General features: G+C 48.3%; 1 protein-coding gene across 1 annotated transcript in view; it reads left to right on the forward strand.

Moving 5' to 3' along the window:
- LOC148147374 (uncharacterized) overlaps positions 1–22,911 on the forward strand; it is an 89,753-nt gene that overhangs the window by 11,047 nt on the left and 55,795 nt on the right. The window contains 2 exon segments of the mRNA XM_087995598.1: positions 6,369–6,510; positions 13,035–13,154. Coding sequence (XP_087851724.1) covers positions 6,369–6,510; positions 13,035–13,154 — 262 coding nt within the window.

Here is a 22,911-nt window from a genome sequence, read left to right on the forward strand (position 1 = left end):
GTACCACATGGAGTGGTGCTTGGGTCCCAGTTATTCACAATATATATTCATGTTGTAGATGAGGGGACAAACAGCCAGGATCATACTGAATGGTAGGTCAAGCTCAAAGGGCTGAATGGCCTACTCTGCTCCTATCCTTCATGTTTCTATGAAACCTTGCCATTTTCAATTCAAACTGCACTGAACAAGAAAACAAAATGACTGCCACCAAATGGTTTTCACTTTGGGGATGAAGTTTAATTCTTTGATTGTGTTGCCCTCCCAGGGGCAATTGTGTTCATCATGAATGCACTGATTCAGTCAGGGCACCCATCTGGAATCCAATTACAATTCAGCTCAATCCTCTTGCAAGAACGAGCATGAAATATTACTTAAAAATCACCCAACACCAAGTTATAGTCAAACAGATTTATTTGGAAGTACGAGCTTTCAGAGCACTGCTCCTTCATCAGATATAACCTGGTGTTGTGTGATTTTTAACTTTGTCCACCCCAGTCCAACACTAACACCCCCCACTTCATGAAGTATTAGATCATAGAGCAGTACAGCACAGGAATAGGCCCTTCGGCCCACAATGGTTTGCCAAACATGAAGCCAAATAAAACTAATCCCTTTGCCTGTCCTTGTCCCATTTCCCTCCATTCCTTGCCTATTCATGTGCTTATCTAAAAGTCCCTGAAAGGCCCCATGGATCTGCCTCCACCACCACCCCTGGCAGCATGTTCCAGACTCCTCCCACTCTCTGTGAAAAAAACATGACTCTCACATCTCCTTTCAACTTTCCCCTTCTCACCTTATGAGCATGCCCATGAGTATTAGATATTTCAAATCTGAGGAAAAAGATTCTGAGTGATATTATATCTATGCATCTCACCATTTTATAGACTTCCATCGAGTCTCCCCTCAGCCTCTGCTGCTCCAGAGAAAACAACCTGAGTATGTCTCCTCTCTCCCTCTCGCTCAGACCCTCTAACCCAGGCAGCATCCTGGTAAGCCTCTTCTGCACCCTGTCCAAAGCCTCCATTATTGCCATCCTGCAATGTGCTGACCAGAACTGAATACAGCATTCTAAATGTGGCTGAATCAAAGTCTTGTAAAGCTGCAGCTTGACGTCCCGAATCTTGTATTCACTCCGTGAGCAATAAAGACAAACATGGCCATATGCTTTCTTTACCACCCGAGCTACTTGCGTGGCCACTTTGAGGGAGCTATGGACTTCAACCCCAAGATCCTTCTCTGCATCAATGCTGTTTAGGGTCTTACTGTTAACCATATACTTTTCCTTAACATCTGATCACCCAAAGTACATCCCCTCACACTTACCCAGATTAACCTCCATTGGCCATTTCTCCGCTCATATCTGTGACCGATCGATCTCCCACTGTATCCTGTGACAACCCTCTCCCACACCTGCACCCATCTTTGTGACAAAACAAAACCCATTTGAATAACTGCTGGGTAACTGGCTGCCTTATGCCCCAAGGCCAAATGATTGTCCTGCAGAAGAACTGAAGGAGTTAATTGCAGGAAAGTTGTGTCTTCAAACAGACAGCCAAAGGTAAATGTAACAGGAAGAGGGAAGCTACTTTTGATAAGAGTTCAGCCTGCACAGTAGTCAGTATTGTGGATGGGAGAATCTAAAGGATCATCAATGATGGAAACTTGAAGGACTGGAAAAGCTTTAAGATTTCATCTCCAGGATTCTTCAGTCACAGAAGAGCAATATTTCACAGACATGGAATCCTGAACCTCCAGAGAGAGACATTGTTGGTTGGAGTCGGTGCTAAATTCCATCATTAATCGGGTAATAGCGAAGTTGGGTTGTGAGGCTGAACTTGCTTACTTGAGGGGATTTATTTTGGTCGCTACATGCAGTAAAGTTTAAGGAATTATTTCAGTATTTGATTGTGATATTTCTGAATCAGTTGCTGGATTAAAGTGAGCTTGTGGTGATTTACCCACAACATCATGGTGTTAACTTCAAGCCCAGCCTGCCTTGTACTCTGGCTCTCCTGTACAAAGGGCAGCCCTTGCTCTGACTGCAGGAACTGAGAGATTATACCACTCAGAGTTCAAACAAAACTATCTCTCAATGCTGCATCTTAGCATGAATTAGTGACACTAAATAAATGTTTGATGGGAGAGACAAGGTGGCTGTTTGCTGGGACATCTGGCCGGACCAATCACACACAACAATGACATTCCCAGGACTGCAATAAACATCAAAGGCTGCTGGCACTGACTGGAACCGGCTGAAGCCTCACCAATACCTTGCTTCATGAGGATCTCTTTAGCAATGGGGCCCACTGCAGAAAAGGAACGACTGACCTGGAGCAGCTTCTGTTTCAAATGGAGAGCTTGGTGACTCTGTACCTGTGGGTCTGTCGGCTCCACACCTCCCATCTAACTTCTCACGTTGGTCCTTCAACAACACTGGACTGTGGGGCAGATACTAATATGTTGGAACTTGAAAATAAGCCTTAATTCCCCCCATTTCAGCTCCATCTTTGAAATAACTCCACCAAGGCTGGTATCCCATCATCAAGTCACCCTTTACCAACACAAACATAATCCATGACACTGACCTAGCAAGCTCAGAGCTGGCTCCTCGAGGGAGCAGAACCCCTGACACTCTGTTTGTATCTGTCAGCCAGGGCCCCCTGATTGGACCAGATTAACAGCCCCAATCAGGGAGTTCATATTCCAGGATATCCACCTGACTGACCTTGTTCCAATCACTACATCCTTTCCCTCTGAGCCCTGGATGGAGGCCTGTTCTTTTTCTTGTACCTTCTCCTGGGATATTTTTGCTTCAGATACAGTTCCTCTGACAATGCCTCGGATATTGGCAGCATGTACATTCTGTACCCGGCTGCCTACTGTACCCGGAGTGTCTCAGCCCCGATTCATATTCTACATCTTCATCAGACGGTAACTGCATCAAGGCTGTGACATCTGCCATGTCCATCTCACCCTCAGAGGGTTCTTCAACGCTCGGTGAAGGGGGAGAACCCCATGGGTTCTGAGAGCCTTGCTGGACGTTCTGAGGGGCTGGGTACAGTTTGTTCCTGCCCCAGTTACATGGTTGCAGTTGTCATGTGATCCACATGTTTGTTCCGGACCGCCTCACCTTCCTGAACTTTATGGGACCTGACCTTGCATTGACCAAGCCTCTTACCCACGCAGGGTCATTCCCTTGGTTTTGACAACCCAACCTCATCCTCTTTGGTAAACTGTCTCCCTCGCTTCGTGGACTCTTGTGTCCAGCATTGATCTTCCTGATGTTGTTTCACCCTCCTCCCTGCCCAGGTCCAGGAAGATCAGGTTTAACCTGGTGTAGCATCTTGTCCCCATTAGCAACTCTGCTGGAGCTGTCCCTGGAGCTGGGTCTGATATCAAACAGGAACTGGGACAGTTTGGTATCGCGTGAAGCTGTATGGCTGTTTCTTTAAGCCTACCTTCAAAGGTTGCCCTGCACTTTCCACCAGACCATTGGACAGTGGATGGTATGGGGCTGTCCCTTCCTGCCTAATGCCACTCAGCTTGGGGAAATAATGGCCCGTTGTCTGTGTCCAACATTCCCTCGAGTCCATGCATTGTAGAAGATGCTTGCACCTTTCCAATCGTTTTCCCCGTGTTGAACAAATGGATTCTGTGCAGATCCAACCACTTTAAATGAGCATCCACAATGACTGAAAACACGGAGTGTGTGAAAGGACTGGCGTTGTAGACATGTGACTGAGTTCAGGGTTTACCCAGTCATTCCCACAAATGTTGGGGAGCTGCTGGTGGTAATTTGTGTCCTCGTTGGCACTCTGGGCACTGCCCCACCAATGCAGCTATGTCATCATCCAATCCTGGTCACCAGATGGAACTTCTCACTAACATCTTCATTTTGGAATCCCCTGGATGACCCCGGTGGAGTTCAGCCAGTGTCTGTCAATGACCTTTCCTCAGGACAATCACTCTTGCTCTCCATAACAATATGCCACCCTTTATGGTGATCTGGTCTCACTGAGTCCAGAAAGGTTTCAATTCTGGTGATGGTTTCTTTCCTCTCTCACCACCAGCTGTTTTAGTTTTGCCAGGACGGGATGTTTTTGTGGCGACAATCTGATATTTTCAGTGGTGACCAGAAGGGTGTCCAGAAAGTTTAAAACCAGAACAGACTCTTCTTGTGGTGGAACCACTGGCCAGTGGGAGGCGCCTCAAGGCATCTGCATTTCCCACTTGGCCTCCCGGATAGGGGTCCAACTTGTCACTGTCTGCCTCAGAATAAGGGCCCACCACTGTATTCATCCTGAAGCTCTGGGCGGCATGGCCCAGTCCTCGTTAAGTAGCCCTAGCAGGGGATTGTGGTCTGTTCCTATTACAAATGTACACACAGAAAGGCACAGGTGGAACTTTCTCACATCAAAGGTGACCGCAAAACCTTCCTTCTCTATCTGGGCGTATCTTCATTCAGCATTAGCCAAACTCCAGGAAGCATGCACTATCGGGCGTTCCTCTCCATTGGCCCTCCAGTGAGCCAACCCTACCCTGATACCCCACAGGGAGGTATCGCACATCAGCACCATATCTCGCTTGGGATTGCAGTGAGCAAATACCTGAGACAATGACAGCTGCTTCTCTACTTCCCTAAAGGCTACATCTGAGCTCCAAGGCCATTCCCAAGGCTGACTCTTTTTCAATAGAAGATGGAAGGATGTCAGAATGAAGGCCAGGTTGTGGAGGAACGTTCTGGAATAATCCACCAACCCAAGGAAAGGCTTATGCTCCGGTACAGATGAAGGAGCCTCGGGATCTTTTTTCAATGAATCTCAACCAGTTCTGTCCTATCAAGCTTGGGCCTGGGCCTTTTACTACAATCAGTGGGAACTGACCCAGCTCCTTCTCAGAAAAGACCGGAACTGAAGTTGTACCCTTAATCTGGAAAGGCTCCCCAGTATAGGCTCTCAGCCTGGCCGAGGTCTTACACAGACTTAAGGGTTAGAGTCCAGAGGGAATGTTGGTAAAGACTGGTTCCACAATCACTGATACAGCCGCGCTGGTATGGACCTCCATTGGAACTGGGTGACCATTTAACCAGACCTTTATTTTGATTGGTTCTGATTTGGAGATGATGGAGCATTTTAACTGTTCCTAACCAGCTGTCGGTGAACTTTCCAGTGTGTGCACTCTCCTGGATAACGGCCTGTGAGTTCTTATTCAATTCAGGCCAAGTGGGACCCCTTTGCCGTCTCGGGTCCACATACTGGCTGTGACTACAATGGTCTACCAGGCCCGATCAAGAAGAAAACGTTAACTGGTTGTCCGAGGCTTGGCTTTGTTTTGGGGTTTTGCTGTGGGCTGTCCAAGGGTCCCTCTGTTCAGGATATGTCCTGACTGAGGCTGTGCAATGGCCTTCCCTCATGTGGTGTTCCCAAGCTCAGTCGGCCTGGTGAGGCTGTCCACTTCCACCAACATTCCCTGTAACTCCAGCTCCACTTGCTGCATTTTCCAACCACAAAGCCAGTTGTAGTGCCTGTTTGAAGTCCTGTTGGGCTTCAGCTAGTCAGTGCTTTTGCATGGTCACCTCATAAAGCCCACACACCAAACAGTGTCTCAGCATCTCACTGAGGGTTAAACCAAAATCTGGTTCTTCAGATTCATCTAAGAAGGAACTGAGAAGAGACTGATGCCCCCAATGAAGCTGCTATGTTTGATCTGGTGGTGATGTGGTTTCTTTGGGGATTAACAGAGACTCAGATCAGACACCATAGCAATTATTACAGTGTGTTTATGATCAGACTGAGCATGGCAGGAAGGTATCAGAGCAGCATCACTCTCTACAACTTCATCAAACTCACTGCATGGAAAGGTTTGCCCTCAACCTAAACATTTTCTCACACAGATCCCTGCCATTGTCCCTCGGAAATCTGTAAATGACCCAGGACAGAAAATGGTGGTGAATTTGGACAGAAACGTACAGAGGAAATAGAAACATTTTGTGGAAGGATTTGATTCAAACTGTGAGCCATTTCATTTCAAATGAAAGCAGGACTTTTTATTGAAGGTCAACTTACGGTATGGTTGTGTCAAACTGATTTACATATTTACATTTAAAACAAATGTAAATAATTGGTACCTCAGCACACATAGTGATGACATCATGATAAAGGCTGATGGGTTCTGATGCAGAGTCACTGGACTCGGAACATTCATTCTGCTTTCTCCCCACAGATACCAGACCTGCTGAGTTTCACCAGCAATTACTGTTTTTGGTTCATGACAGAGACTGAAGTGTAATAAATAAGTTAATATTGACCCTAGTGTGTGAATCCCTGTTTATTATCCAGTCCAGAGCTAACTGTCTGTGCATTTTCCAGCCTGGAGTCTGATCTACATAAGGTCCTGATGGATATGGATTTTCCAATGGACAGTGAAACCTTTGTACTTCCAAATGTTAAGGCTGCTGTGATCAAAGCGGATACGAATTTTGAGTTTAAGGTTACTGCCAATTTCTCATGGGTAAGTGTTTTCACAATGCAGTAATTCAAAAGGGTAGTAGTAAGGAAATGTTATATTGCCTGTCTGTTCATAATATTTGTGTATTAAATGCCCCCCTGATGAAAGATCACACAGACATTTTATTGCAACAGAATTCAATAGAATCAGATCATTTCTAACTAGATAATCTGAACAATGACCAAGGGGGAAAGTCCCAGCTTTGTAGTGTTGCTTGTGATGAGACTACATGAGCCCTGTGCCCCCCTGGAGATGGGTGCTGTGGTGCCAGCTGTTTCCAGTATACCCCACATGGTACAGCCTCTTGAGAAGGTGCCCCCTGAGCCCTGTGTGTGTCTGGAACCAGGTGATGAGCTGCTATCCTGGTTTTACACAGCAGCCTCCCTGCCTGATGTAATACTGAATTCCCCAACTTGGACCACCCAGGGCCAAGCAACAAACATGTGCATCACAGAATCTTTATTCAGGAACATAGCCAGTGACATGGACAAATGGGAACTGACCATCCTTGTGCAGTGCCCGAGGGCCTGTCCTGGTGTTCCTGTGCAGCTTTACCCCGTTGGTTACTGCATGGTTAGTGGAAGGCAGCTGACTTCCAATGGGGGAGACTGCAGGTGGCTTTTGCAGGATTTCCTGGGGAGACCCTGGGCCTGGCTTCGGACTGCACCATCTCACAACAGACAGCAGCTGGACTGACAGAGTGAGGGACAACAGCAAGGGGACTGGTGGAGTGGCCACAGTGAGAGCACAAATGCTGTTACCCTGAGAGAGGGCAGCAGGTTGATGCCCCATGGTGCCTCTGCCAGTCTCCCAGGCAGCACCCCCAGGTCCCTAGTGATCTGTTGGAGGACGAGCTGTGGCCTGCTCCAAGACCCTGCAAACCCCTTTGCCCACTGGGATCCACAGACATGTTCACAGCGGGTCTGAGCCTGCATGGGACCAAGCACGACCTCAGTCTGAAATCACACTGCAGCACTGAGGGGTTTCTTGGCTTCTGTCTGTGCTTCAGCAGAGGCTGAGACAGTGAGCACAGATACTGGATCACTGCCCTGTCAGCTGCTGCAGTCAAGGAGCTGGCTCCCACTGCCACAGGGGAAATGATGGGATCCAAGCTCTGTGCAGTGCCCTCTGTCACATTGGGACTGAGCTTCTCCATGCCCTTTGATAGGCTGTCTGACATGGCCTGCTAATGTACCAAGCATCTCAGTGTGCATTCCCATCAACCTCCTTCTGTAGGCCTCCCATTAATGTCCCCATCTGTGTTCCCTGCAGCAGAACGTGCCCTCCATGGAGTTGGCACACTAGGTACCCATTTTCCCTGGCAGCTCACCTGTGAGATCACGTTACAATGCCCCCTCACCAGTGACCTGGGTTTGAACTTCCGCCTCCTCATGGCTGTGAGGAGGGCCCCAGCCGGCAGTTCCTGGGAATCTGAAAGCAGCCAATCAGAACGGGAGTGTTGGGATGTTGGAGGGAGAGGCAGAGGAAAGCACCAGATCCATGGTCCCACAGTCTGCAGCTTTCTTTTGATTCCCCATCTCAGGGTGAGAGTGAGGAGGGGATTGAGAGCAGCAGGGGCAGTTACTCACCGTCATCTTAATGTCCCCCATGAAGCCATGGGCTCTGTTCCAGCTGTCCCCATGATTCTCAGCATATTCCCAGAGGTCCCTCTGTGAATGAAATGGTCCTGTCCCCACTGATTCTGTCGGCCCTGTAGCTATTATGGAGAACCTTCTCCTGTAAAATGTGATTGAGTCTGTTGAAGTGTGTTGGTCTGTGTGTGTGTGTGTCTGTGTGTGCGTGTGTCTGTTTATGTGTGTGTCTGTGCGTGCGTGTGTGTCTGTGTGTGTGTGCATGTGTGTGTGTATATATATGTGTGTGTGTGTCTGTGTGTGTGTGTACGTGTGTGCGCGTGTGTGTGTAAGTGTGTGTTTCTGTGTGTGTACATGAGTGTGTGTGTCTGTGTGTGTGCGTCTGTGTGTGCGTGTCTGTTTGTGTGTCTGTGTGTATGTGTGTGTCTAAGTGTGTGTGTGTGTGTCTGTGTGTGCAGGTGTGTCTGTGTGTGTGCGTGTGTCTGTGTGTGTGTCTGTGTGTGTGCCTGTGTGTTTGCCTGCGTGTGTGCGCGTGTGTGTTTGTGTGTGTGTGTCTGTGTGGTTGTGTGTATGCATGTGTGTTTGTGTGTGTGCGTAAGTGTCTGTGTGTGTGTCTGTCTGTGTGTGTGTCTGTGTGTGTGTGCATGTGCCTGTGCCTGTGCGTGTGTGCCCGTGTGTGTGTCTGTGTGTGTGGGTCTGTGTGTGTGTGTGTCTGTGTATTTGTGTGTGCGAGTGTGTCTGTGTGGGTGCGTGTGTGCGTGTGTGTCTTTGTGAGTGTGCATGTGTCTGTGTGTGCTTGTGTGACTGTGTGTGTGTGCGTGTGTGTCTGTGTGTGTGTGCGTGTGTGTGTGTCTGTGTGTGTCTGTGTGTGTGTGTGTGTGTGTGTGTCTGTGTGTGTGCATGTGTGTCTGTGTGTGTGCGCATGTGTGTGTTCGTGTGTGTGTGTGCGCATGTGTGTGTGCGTGCTTGTGTGTCTGTGTGTGTGCGTGTGTCTGTGTGCCCGTGTGTGTGCCTGTGTGTGTGTGTGCGTGTGTGTGTCTGCGTGTGTGCATGTCTGTCTGTGTGTGTGTGTGTGCGTGTGCATGTGAGTCTGTGTGTGTGCGCGTGTGTGTGCATGTGTGTGTGTGTGCCTGTGTGTGTGTGTGTGCATGTGTTTCTCTGTGTGTGTGTGTGCGTGTGTGTCTGTGTGTGTGTGTGCGCGTGTGTCTGTGTGTGTGTGCGTGTGTGTCTGTGTGTGTATGCGTGTGTCTGTGTGTGCATGTGTGTCTGTGTGTGTGCGTGTGTGTGCGTATGTGTCTGTGTGTGTGTGCGTGTGTGTCTGTGTGTGCATGTGTGTCTGTGTGTGTGCGTGTGTGTGCGTATGTGTCTGTGTGTGTGCGTGTGTGTCTGTGTGTGTGTCTGTGTGTGAGTCTGTGTGTGTGCGTGGAAAAACAATTCGAAAGCTAAGGATGAAAGTGAAAAAGAACTCTGTGCTAGAAGAGTCAACAGTTAATTTGTTCATCTGTAGAGCAGTGATCTCTCTCTGATTAGTGATCCGGAAGGTATGAGGAATCAACCATGCAGAACAGGGCTGAAGTCACATCTTAGTTTGAATAAAATGCGAGGTGATGCCTTTTGGGAAAACACATCTTAGCAGGACTTATACAATTAATAGTAAGGTCCTACGGAGTGTTGCCGAGCAAAGAGACCTTGGAGTGCAGGTTCATAGCTTCTTGAAAGTAGACTCACCGGTAGACAGGATAGTGAAGAAGGCGTTTGGTATGCTTTCCTTTATTGGTCAGAGTATTGAGTACAGGAGTTGGGAGGTCATGTTACAGCTGTACATGACTTTGGTTAGGCCACTGTTGGAATATTGCTGACCATTGATCCTCATGTGAGGTAAACCTGATGTACGAACCCTCAACTTTCTGTGACCATATGCATGTTCAGCAGTCTCTTAAATATCCCCAATGACCTGGTTTCCACAACTGCTGCTGGCAATGCATTCCATGCTCTCACAACTCTCTGCGTAAAGAACCCGCCTCTGACATCCCCTCTATACTTTTCGCCCAACAGCTTAAAACTATGACCCCTCTTGTTCACAATTTCGGCCCTGGGAAAATGTTTCTGGCTCTCAACTCTATCTATACCTCTCATTATCTTGTACAGCTCAATTAGGTCCCCTCTCTGCCTTCTTTTTTTCCAGCAAAAAAAGTCCGAGCTCAGTCAACCTCTCTTCGTAAGATAAGCCCTCCACTCCAGGCAGCATCCTGGTAAACCTCCTCTGAACTCTCTCCAAACCATCCACATCTTTCCTATAATAGGGCGACCAGAACTGGACACAGTATTCCTAGTGTAGTCTAACCAAAGTTTTATAGAGCTGCAACAAGATCCCACGGCTCTTAAACTCAATCCCCCTGTTAATGAAAGCCAAAACACCATATGCTTTCTTAACAACCCTGTCCACCTGGGTGGCAATTTTAAGGGATCTATGTACCTGCACACCAAGATCCCTCTGTTCCTCCACACTGCCAAGAATCCTGTCTTTAATCCTGTATTCAACTTTCAAGTTCGACCTTCCAAAATGCATTACTTTGCATTTATCCAGGTTGAACTCCATCTCCCACCTCTCAGCCCACCTCTCATCCTGTCAATGTCACTCTGCAGCCTACAACAGTCCTCTATACTGTCAACGACACCTCCAACCTTTGTGTCATCTGCAAACTTGCTAACCCATCCTTTAATCGCCTCATCCAAGTCATTAATAAAAATTACAAACAGTAGGGGCCCAAGAACAGAGCCCTGTGGAACACCACTCACCACTGACTTCCAGGCAGAATATTTTCCTTCCACTACCACTCGCTGTCTTCTGTCAACCAGCCAATTCTGTATCCAGACAGCTAAATTTCCCTGTATCCCCTGACCTTCTGAATGAGCCTACCATGGGGAACCTTATCAAATGCCTTACTGAAGTCCATATACACAACATCCACCGCTCACCCCTCATCAACTTGTCCAGTAACATCCTCAAAGAACTCAATAAGATTTGTGAGGCATGACCTGCCCCTCACAAAGCTGTGCTGACTGCCTTTAATCAAGCCATGCTCTTCCAGATGGTCATAAATCCTATCCCTCACAATCCTTTCTAACACCTTGCAGACGACAGACGTGAGACTTACTGGTCTGTAATTTGCGGGGATTTCCCTATTTCCTTTCTTGAAGAGAGGAATTACATTTGCCTCTCTCCAGTCCTCAGGTACGACTCTGGTGGGGAGCGAGGATGCAAAGATCTTCACAAGTGGCGAAGCAATCACATTTCTCGCTTCCCAAACCAGCCGAGGACAAATCTGGTCTGGCCCTAGCGACTTTTCAATCTTAATGTTTATCAAACTTTTCAGCACATCAGCTTCCTCAATCTCTATCTGTCCCAGCATGCTTACCTCCTCCTCCATGGTTTCATTCACGACAAGGTCCTTTTCTTTCGTAAAGGCAGAAGCAAAAAACTCATTTAGGGCTTCCCCTTCCTCCTCAGACTCTGTACACAAGTTCCCAATGCTATCCCTGATCGGCCCTACTCTTTCTTTGATCATTCTCTTATTCCTCACATACGTGTAAAATGCCTTTGGATTCTCCCTAAACCTTCCTGCCAAGCCTTTCTCGTGCCCCCTCCTGGCTCTCCTCAGACCATTTTTGAGCTCCTTCCTCGCCTGCCTGTAATCCTCTAGGGCTGAGCTTGACCCTCGCTTCCTCCACCTTACGGAAGCTGCCTTCTTTCTTTTGACGAGAAGCTCCTCCGCTCTCCTCATCCAAGGTTCCTTTATCTTACCCCTTCTTGCCGTTCTCATAGGAACACTTAGCCTTGCCATTGCTCCGAAACACAGTCTTTCCAAAATCACCTTTTGTCAGGTTTTAGCTCAACCGTGTTACTTCCATTTCAGAGCAACAGCCAACCTTTGAACCCTGGATCATGTGATGTTCTCCTATTGGTTGAACCAGATGAATAGCCCAATCAGGGAGTGCATATTCTCTGAGGGCCTGCTGCCTGACCTTGTTCCAATCCCTGCACTTTCCCCAATTGAGAGCAATAAATTTGTATCCGACAGAGTAATTCAAGGGAAATGGAAGTGAGCCGACAAGACTAGACTCTCACAGCTCCCTTTGCACTCCTCAGTTTTCACAACTCTCTCCCCTGTCCCTCCAATGCTGTCACAGTTCCCTCTTCCCACCCACACTCTCACAGCTCTGGGAACACAGTGATTTTTGTCTAAAGTTTGGGAGTTACTGATCCACACACTGTCCCTGTTCCCGATGCTCCACCTGTTCTCTCCTCCTGGGCACCTTCCGGAAAGGATCCTCAGGGACAAGGGGTGGCCATTGCAGACACAGACACGTGGCCAACCCTCCCATTATAGCAGGGGAAAGGTACACGGCCTGTCACAGTGTGACCCAGCAATGCATGAGCAGGCCCTTGGCCTCTTAAACATGTGATCCCATTGGAGTGAACTCTGGAGTGCTGGGGCAGTCCAACAGGTTTATTTGGAAGCTCTAACGTTCAGAGGCGCTGCTCCTTCATCGGGTGGTTGTGGAGTATAAGATTGTAAGACACAAGATTAAGAGCAACATTTTGTGATCTGTCTTATGATCCTACAGCACAACCACCTGATGAAGGAGCAGCGCTCCGAAAGTTAGTGCTTCCAAATAAACCTGTTGGACTGTAACTAGGTGTTGTGGGATTTTTAACTTTGTCCACCACAGTCCAACACCAGCTCCTCCAAATCATATCCCTCATTCAGAGTGAAGGTCGAAGTGACAGATCGTCAACTCCCTTAAAACCCACTCTCTGCCTCGTTCAACCTGTCACCATGGAATTATTAAACAACAAGGTGACATTGTCACTGGCCTGTTCAGTAAAAGACACTGGAAACTATTACAAACAATCTTATTATCATTGTGCAGGTGGGCCCTGATGGTCAGATGGAGGTCACTGCTGTTCGGATTTATTTGCCATTTGCGTCACCTATATTCGGGAACCCGAGGGCCGTTGTCACTCAGTTGAAGAACGAACCCTCCGTCCAGGTAATGGAAGGAACCCACTCCCTCTGAATCTGTATTGATATGAATTCCAGACTGTCAGTGTTTCTGTTTGTTATTCCCTTTGTGGATGAATCTGGGGATTATTCTCTCTTTATCTGGAACCTGCTGTGTCTCCAGTATTTCTGACATGGCTCCTCCTCACTTCAGCTAAAGGCAGGCTTTAATTCCTGGGCTTCAGGTGAACAAGATCTTACATTTACAATCATCATGATATCATCTGAGTATATCCGAGTTTTCCCACCCTATCTCCTTCTAGAGACCGCGAGAATAAATCTGTTTATTCACCAAACATCGAACTACAGGAGATTAAGGTGACACGGTGGCTCAGTGACTAGCTGCCTCATAGCGCCAGGGACCCGGGTTCGATTCCAGCTTCAGGCGACTGTCTGTGTGGGGCTTGCACATTCTCCCCGTGTCTGCGTGGGTTTCCTCCAGGTGCTCCGGTTTCCTCCCACAGCTCAAAGATGTGCAGGTTAGGTGAACTGGCCAAGCTAAATTCCCCACAGTGTTCACGTGTATCTAGGTGAGGTGCAGTAGTCGGGGAAAATGTCGAGTAATAGGGTAGGGGAATGGGTCTGAGTGGGATACTCTTCGGAGGGTCGGTGTGGCCTTGTTGGTAAATGGCCTGTTTCCACACTGTCGGGATTCTATGATGTTATTGATCCAGACCTGTGGACAGCAGTATGTCCACAATCAGGATGTTATTCAGTGTAAATGGCTGGGACAGGGGCCTCGATATTAATGGGGAAATGGGGAGGGTGCAGGGAGCCCAGCAGGGGGTGAAGGACCTGACCAAGTAGACAAACAGGAGGCTGGAAGAACACAGCAAGCCCGGCAGCATCAGGAGGTGGAGAAGTCAATGCATCAGGTCTAACCCTTCATCAGGGAGGAAGTGAGGACTGCAGATGCTGGAGATCAGAGCTGAAAGTGTGTTGCTGGTAAAGCACAGCAGGTCAGGCAGCATCCAAGGAGCAGGAGAATCGACGTTTCGGGCATGAGCCATTCTTCAGGGATGGGGGGAGCTGCAGATAAGGAGAGGGAAGGGGAAGGGTGGGGAGAGCAGCAGAATGGTGAGGCAGTGATAGGTGAACACGGGTAGTGGGTACAACCTGTTTGGTAGATGGGAGGGATGGATCCATTTGGGAGCTGGAAGGAAGGGTCAGTGGGTGGAATGGAAGGGAGAAGGTGGGGCTGTAAAGGGAGGCGGGGGGATGGGTGGGAAGGTTATTGGAAATTCAGGAACACAATGTTAAGTCCTTTGGGCTGTAGGCTGCCCAGGCCGACCTGACAAGGCTGGGGAGGTGGAGCTCCTCATGATCTTCCCTGGAGGGAGCCATTTCCATCATTCTGTCCAGCCTCCCGAGTGACAGTCGGCCAGACTGACTGCCTGGTTTACAGCAAGAGCAGAAATGTCGGGGGGATCTCATGAAACCTGCAAGAGCAGGAAATGGAATGAAATGAGAAAGTGCTGGAGAAACTCAGCAGGTCTGGCAGCATCTGTGCAGAGAGAAACAGAGTTAATGTTATCCGTCCAATCTGGCTTTTCTGATGAACTGAGGAGATGTGCTGGGAGTGTGGCTGAATTAGGCCGGGTGTGAATTGTTGTATTTCCCAATGACAGGTTGTGGTGTCGAGATAAAGCCGTGTGTTTACAGTTTGTCAGGTATTACACCAGACTGTGGGGCTTCCTACTTGGTTTACATTTGGATCCCATGAATATTCATGAACATAAAAACCCAGTCCCTCCTTGAAGCCCCAGTCAGCAGTGTGAGAGAATCTGGTGAGCCCGGTTCACGTTTGTTTTCCAGTGATGTACAGAGGCAGGTTTCTGCAGTTTGGTCTGAGGGCAGCACTTTCTCTTGGTTACGGCACAAGGGAGAGGGACAGAAAGCTGGCAGCTGGCATGGAGCATTGGGAATGGCCAGGTTGTGGCAGTGAGGGGAGCTGGGGGAATGGGGTCAAGGGGGTGGAGGGATACACAAGGAATTCAGGGGAGGGCAGAGGTGGGATAGGGAGTGGCGATAGACTGGGAACAGTCAGACAGGGTAAGGAAATGAGGGGCCTTGAAGGTGGTGTCAGTCCTGTCCACATTTGGCTCCACCTCAGGCTGTTAGCTGATAAAGTCATTCCCGGACGATGAGTTTATCTGTTCCCACTGAGGCACATCCCACAAGGAGCTGGTGATGGTCTGTTCCTCACCTGAACCACGGTGAGAGCAATATGCAGAGGCAGTGAGACTCTGGGTGGACAGGGTGGGTCTGACAGGGAGTACCCTCTCTCCTCCAGCTGGGATCAGAACAAGATCAACTCCAGTGAAACCAAATGGGAACCTTCTGGATATACAGAACGCCCAAGGCCCAGGTAACTTTAATTGTGTCCCAATCCCAGCTGATGGTGATACTGGACACATCAGATCTCAGAGTGAAACCTGACCTGATAAACCACAGTAATATGGAACAAAGAACGGTGGGTGCTGGAAATCAGAAACACAACACAAAGTGCTGGAGAAACTCAGCAATTCTGAAGAAGGATCACTGGACTGGAAACATTAACTCTGTTTTTCTCTCTGTACATGTTGCCAGATCTACTGAGTTTCTCCAGCACTTGCCCTGTTTTCTTTCAGATTCCCAGTATCCACAGATCTGTGTTTTATATTGGGCTGAGGCGGGTGTTGGGTACATTCCCTACGGCTGTGTCCCCACAGACATGGCCCGTGGTTGAACTCCAGACAAAGTGGAAGATGTTTTGAGTGACCCCCACTGTCCAGGAGTGGAGTATGGGCCAAAGTGACAGCACATTGAGAAATGAAGAAGCATCTCCCAGCTGGTGACCAGCTCCTTAACTCCAATGGAGAGGGAATGTCACTTCCCCATCCCAGTTTCAGTCACATCACAGTGACCCACACCTTCCAGGTTCTAGCACACGCCTCGGCTCCTCTGAATCACATTCCCAGCTCCTTCAGGTAGTCTGCTCGGACAGGGCAAAGGATTGATTGGCCCAGTTCTGAAAAGGAACAGGAGCCCATTCTTGCTGCAGTTGATCTTGTGTCCTGAAGCCAGTTTGAACTGGTCACAGATTCTCATCAATCTGATCACTGACGGTGGATCTGTGCAGAAAGCAGTGATGTTTTCCATGTGCAGGGATGATTTGAACTCAGTGCCTGCGGGACCTGGCATTTTCCCTTTTCCTACACCTGCCTCCTTCCTATTGTACTCAGTAAATGTTTCAATACAGCACACAAACAGGGCGGGAGAGAGGACAGTCCTGCCTGGCTCCATCTCTGATCGGAAAGCTTTCTGATTCCCACCCATTATTTAAACTGTCCCACTGATGTTTGTGTAGAGCAGATGGATCCAATTGTGGAGTCCCTGCATTAACCCCATTTGAAGAGTAAGTTGATTAAGTAGGTGTTGGATATTCTTCCAAAGGCCTTCTCCTCACTGAGGTATTTGTCCAGACTCTCCCTCATACTGCTGTCTGAGACCTCCATGAGAGAGAACAGCAAAGACTGAGAGGTCTTTCTGTCTGTGGGATTCCTATCCGAAACTCCGATGCAGTCGGACTTGCCATCCAGCCACAGCAACAATGAAGGTGAAGCCACTGCCTAGAATGACCAGCCAGGAATTCACCAGCAGCAGTGGGAGCTGCTGGACACCAGCAGGTCACTGGCTGGTTTGAGTTGGGTGACATGTTGCTTCACCACAGTCAAGAACCTTTTTACAAGATTCCATCTCTTCTATGAAGGTGACTGCCCACAACCTCCATAACTTGATGGGAAGGATAACCTGTTTCCCTAGAGTGGAACACCAAGGCCAGAGAATTGGACATTATTTCCTTCTGACCAGATCGATGGCCCATGGAACCATTGCTGTGACCACTGCCTGTACGCACTGAGCTGCAGTATTCCACATTCCTGTCAATACAGCAAACAGCACTGACCTTGGTGAAGGACACAAGGTCAAATCACTTTGCTCAGTGAACATCTGCTGGGCACAAAATGGAGGCAATCTTGATACATCATAAAACTCAGTTGGTTCCCAGTGTGATGAAGGTTCAGGAAATGTTATTAATATCATTTGGGAACCTGTGTTCTCAGGCAGGAGATGCATGGATAGCTTTCAGGTTGATTTGTATTTCTAAAGTGTGTGTTAAGAATGGAGGAACACAGTTTTAGTTTCACTTTTGATTTTTGTTATTGGTATTGGAATGTTGGACAGTTTGTTCATCATCACTTTACTGCGGGTTTGCAGACTGGAATAGATCTTGAGGTGAACAGTTGAGTGCATTAGAAATAAAATTATTGAAAGCGAAACAGCTGTTGTCTACTGAAAGGCCTAAAGTAACACAGAAAGGCAGAATTGTACAGAAAATCAAAGGATACTTGTAGGTTCAGTCACATCAAAGAGGTACTGTCTGTTGAGCTGTCTCCAAAATCTCCTGGAGGTCAGTAAGGTGAAAACAGCACAGACCAATTATACCTGTGTGAGCTGAATGGGGAACTTTAATGTGGAAACACGGTGATCCTCCTGTTCATGTACCTGTCCAAATATCTATTAAAAGTTGTAACTGTACCTGCATCTGCCACTTCCTCTAACAGTTCATGCCACATATGAGCCAGCCTCTGTGTGAGAACATTTCCCCTCAGCTTCCTTTTAAATCTTTCTCCACTCAGTTTAAAATTATGCGCTCTAGTTTTGAACTCCCTAACTCTTTGGGAAAAGAGTTTGTTACTTACCTTATCCATGCCCCTCATGATTTTATAAACATCCATAAGAAATGTGAAGGCTGCTTAAGGAACACTGGTTGTGAGTGTTGGATAACTTTGTCCCACTGAGACAGGCAAAGGAATGGTCAGGTTAAGGAGCCTTGGATGGCAAGAGAAGAGGAGCTTCTTGTCAAGAGGAAGAAGGAAGCTTACTGAAGGTTTTGGAAGCAAGGACCTGGCACAGCTTTAGAGGATTACAGTATAGCTAGGAAAGAACTCAAAAAAAGGACTGAAGAGAGCTAGGAGGGGGCATGAAAAAGCCTTGGGGTAAAGGATTAGGGAAAACCCAGAGGCGGTCTACACTTACGTGAGAAATAAGAGAATGATCAGCGAGAGGGTAGGGCCGATCAGGGATAGTGGAGGGAACTTGTTCAAGAGAGGGGGACCTCGTTGATAATGAGAACATTGTGGACCAGGTTAATAAGCTTGAACAGATTGACATTAAGGAAATGGATGTGCTGGAAATTCTGGAAACATCAAGTTAGATAAGTCCCCAGGGCCAGACCAGAAATATCCGAGGTTACTATAGGAAGTGAGGAATGAGATTACTACACCTCTGGTGATGATCTTTGCATCCTCACTCTCCATGGGAGTAGGACAGGCTGATTGGAGGGAGGAGAATGCTGTTCCTCTGTTCAAGAAAGGGAATAGGGAAATCCCTGGGAATTACAGACCAGTCAGTCTTTCGTCTGTGGTAAGCAAGGTGCTGGAAAGGATTCTGAGAGATAGGATTTATGACCATTTGGAAAGACATTATTTGATTAAACACAGTCAGCATGGCTTTGTGAGGGGCAGGTCATGCCTCACTGGCCTTTTTGAGATCTCTGAGGATGTGATGAGACAAGTTGATGAAGGTTGAGCAGTGGATGTGCTGTAAATGGATTTCAGTAAGGCATTTGATAAGGTTCCCCAGGGCAGGCTCATTCAGAATGTTAGGAGGTATGGGATATCGGGAAGTTTGGCTGTCTGGATACAGAATTGGCTGGCCGAAAGAAGACAGTGAGTGGTCGTGGATGGAAAGTATTCCTCCTGGAGCTCGGTGACCAGTTGAGTCCCACAAGGATCTGCTCTTGGGCGTCTGCCCTTTGTAGTTTTTATAAGTGACTTGGATGAAGAAGTGGAAGGATGGGTAAGTTTGCCAGTGACACAAAGGTCGGTGATGTCGTGGATCGTGGCGAGGGCTGTTACAGACTACAACGAGACACTGACAGGATGCAGAGCTGGGCTGAGAAGTGGCAGATGGAGTTAAACCTGGTTAAATAAGAAGTGATTCATTTAGGAAGGTCACATTTGGATGTTGAATACAGGGTTAAAGCCAAAACAAATGCTATACTGGATGCTGGAATCCAAGGTAGACAGGAGGAGGCTGGAAGTAGAAGACAGCAAGGCAGGCAGCATCAGGAGGTGGAGAAGCTGATGTTTTGGGTGTCACCCTTCTTCAGGACTGGGGCTGGATGTGGGGGGGGGAGCTGCAGATAAAACGGGTGGGGGGTGTAAGGTTGTAAAGTAGGGTTAGGTGAAGACAGGTAGAGGGGACGACCTGGTTGGTCAATGGGTGGAATGAATCCAATTGGTGGCAGGGAGCAGTGGGAGGGAGGGGAAGGGGCTGGGAAGGGAGTTGGGGGATGGAAAGGGAGGTTATTTGAAATTGGAGAACCCAATATTGAGCCATCTGGGCTGTAGGCTGCCCAGGTGGAAGATGGGGTGTTGTTCCTCCAATTTGCAGTGTGTTTCATTGCGGCAATGGAGGATGCCAAGGATGGTCATGTCAGAAAGGGAGTGGAAAGGGGAATTAAATTGGGGGATGAGTGGGAGGTCCGGTCGGTCCCTGTGGACCCAGCTGCGATGTTCGATGAACCATTCCCTAAGACAACATCGAGAGCACCTGATGCAGTAAACGAGGTTGGAAGAGAGGCAGGTGAACCTCAGTCTCACCTGGAAGGACTGTTTGGGGCCCTGGATGGAGGTGACCGGCTGGTGTACCTGCAGGCTCTGCATCTTTTCAGGTCACCGGGGAAGGTACTTGGTGGCTCGAGGGGGTTGGTGGGGAGAGTGGCGCAAACCAAGGATTGTCGAAGGGAATGGTCCTTGTGGAAGGCAGAGAGGGGTGGGGACTGGAAGATGATCTTGATGGTAGGGTCTAATTGGAGTTGGCGGAAGCATTTAAGGATGATGCGTTAGATGCGGAGACTATTGGGGTGGTAGGTGAGTACAAGGGGGACCCAGCCTTTATTGCGTTGGGAAGGGCGGGGGTCTGCAGCAGTGGAATGGGGAATGAAGGTGGTGTGGTGGAGAGCTGTCTGGATGACAGAGGGAGGAAAATCATGCTGCTCGAAATAGGTGGACATCTGGGATACTCACGAGTGGAATATTTCCTCGTCCGAGTAGATGCGGCAGAGGTGGAGGAATTGGGAGAATGGGATGGAGTTCTTGCAGGATACTGTGTGGGAGGAGGTGTGGACCAGGGAGTTATGGGAATCTGTGGGTTTGTCGTAAACATCCGTCTGGTGACTCGCCTGAGATGGAAACGGTGAGGTCAAGAAATGGGAGGGAGGTGTCCGAGATGGACCAAGTGAATTTGAGAGCAGGATGGAAGTTGTGGGCGAAGTCGATGGACTGCTCCAGTTCAGTCTGGGGGCAGGACGCTGCACTGATGCAGTCTTTAATATAACAGCAGAAGAGTTGGGGTACATTGCCTGTGTAGGTGCTGATGAGGGATTGTTTGATTTTGCCAACAAAGAGGCAGGCATAGCTGGGGCCCATGTGGGTACCCATGGCCACCCCCTTGATTTGGAGGAAATGGGAGGAGTTAAAGGAAAAGTTATTGAGGGTGAGGACCAGTTTGGCGAGGCGGAGGAGGGTATTGGTGGAGGGGGACTGGATGGGTCTGTTGGAGAGGAAGAAGCAAAGGGCCTGGAGGCCATCCTTGTGAGATATTAACATGTATAAGGACTGCACATCGATAGTGAAGAGATAGCACTGGGGGCCAGGGAACTGAAAGTTGCTGAAGAGATGGAGAGCGTGGTTGGTGTCGTGGATGGAGGTGGGAAGTGCCTGAACTGAGGGGCAGAGGATGGAGTCGAGGTAAGACGAGATGAGTTCATTGGGGCAGGAGCATGCCGAGACGATGGGTCGGTCGGGGTAGTTGGGTTTGTGGACCTTGGAGATCAGGTCGAACCGGGCAGTGTGGGGCTGGGGGACTATGAGTTTGGAGGCAGTGGAGGGGAGATCACCGGATGCAATGAGGACACAGACAGTGCGAGTCATATTGGCTTTTGGCTTAAAGCCAGGATTGTGGGCAGAGTGGAGGAACGGTGAGATGTTGGGGCCCATAGACATAGATCCCTCAAAGTTGCTGCCAACTTGATCGGGTTGTTAAGAAGGTGGATAGTGTTTTGGTTTTCATTAACAGGGGGATTGAGTTTCAAAGCCAGGAGGTTTTGCTGCAGCTCTATAGGACCCTGGTTAGACCACACTTGGAATATTGTGTTCGGTTCTGGTCACCTCATTTGAGGAAGGATGTAGATGCTTTAGAGAGGGTGCAGAGGAGATTTACCAGGATGCTGCCTGGATTGGAGGACTTGTATTATGAAGAGAGGTTGAGTGAGCTTGGACTTTTCACACTGGAGAGAGGAAGAGAGAGAGGTGACTTGATAGAGGTGTACAAGGGAATGGGAGACATAGATAGAGTAGTTAGCCAGAGACTTTTCCCCAGGGCAGTAATCGCTATCACAAGGGATCATAATTTTAAGGTGATAGGAGGAAGGTATCGGGGTGATGTCAGAGGCAGGTTCTTTACTCAGAGAGTGGTGGGTGCGTGGAATGCACTGCCAGTGATGATAGTAGAGTCAGAGACATTAGGGATGTTTAAGCAACTGCTGGACAAGCACATGGATGGCAGTAAACTGAGGGGTGTGTAGATTAGATTGGTCTTAGATTAAAGTAAATGCTCAGCACAACATCGTGGGCTGAAGGGCCTGTACTGTGCTGTACTGTTCTGTGTTCTGTGTTTGAAGGTCACTCTTTAACCTCCTACGCTCCAGTGAAAAAGCCTTGTAGCTTATCCAGCCACTCCTTATAACTCAAACCCTCCATTCCTTATACCATCTTTGTGAACCTTTTCTACATCCTCTCCAATTCAACCATATCCTTCCTGTACCATGGCAACCAGAACTGTACACAGTACAGGTACACAATCCTTTATCCAAAATTCAAAACTCCAAAAGCTCCAAAATCCGAAATTGTTTTTCTGGAGTGTGGAGCGCCATTTTGGCGTGTGTACAGGTGACCCACTCGATTCGCGTCACTCAGATGTGACATGGTGGTGTGGCCCAGCACTGGCAGGCATCAATTGTGTCTCAGTGCTTGTACTATTCACACGTGCATCTGCTGTTAGGTAATGCTTTTCTCATTTCCCTGTGAAAATGTCATTTATTCCGAATCCGAAAAATTCCTAATTCAGAAAAACAACTGGCCCCAAGGATTTCGGAAAAAGGATTGTGTAACTGTACTCCAAAATTGGCCTCACCAATGTCCTGTACAATCACACCATGACATCCCAACTGTTTTACTCAATGGTCTCAGCAATAAAGGTGCCAAACACCTTCTTTCCCACCCTGTCTACCTGTAACACAACTTTCAATGAACTATGTACCTGAACCCCGAGGTTTCTCTGTTCTCCAACATTCCCTCAGGCCCGACCATTAACTGTGTAGGTCCTGCCCCTGTTTGTTTTACCAAAATGCAATACCTGACATTTATTCAAATTAAACTCCATCTGCCACACCTCAGCCCATTGACCTAATTGATCAAGATCCATTTGTAATCTCAGATAATCGTCATCTCTGTCTCTAACACCACCAATTTTGGTGTCATCTGCAAATTTACTGGCCCTGCCTCTTATATTCTCATCTAAATCATTTACATCAATGACAAATAACAGTGGGCCCAGTGCTGATCCCTGTGGAACACTGC

Source organism: Chiloscyllium plagiosum, unplaced genomic scaffold (genome assembly GCF_037043375.1).
Source record: "Chiloscyllium plagiosum isolate Xiang-an unplaced genomic scaffold, Cpla_swu_hap1 HiC_scaffold_17, whole genome shotgun sequence".
NCBI classification, from domain to species: Eukaryota; Metazoa; Chordata; class Chondrichthyes; order Orectolobiformes; family Hemiscylliidae; genus Chiloscyllium; species Chiloscyllium plagiosum.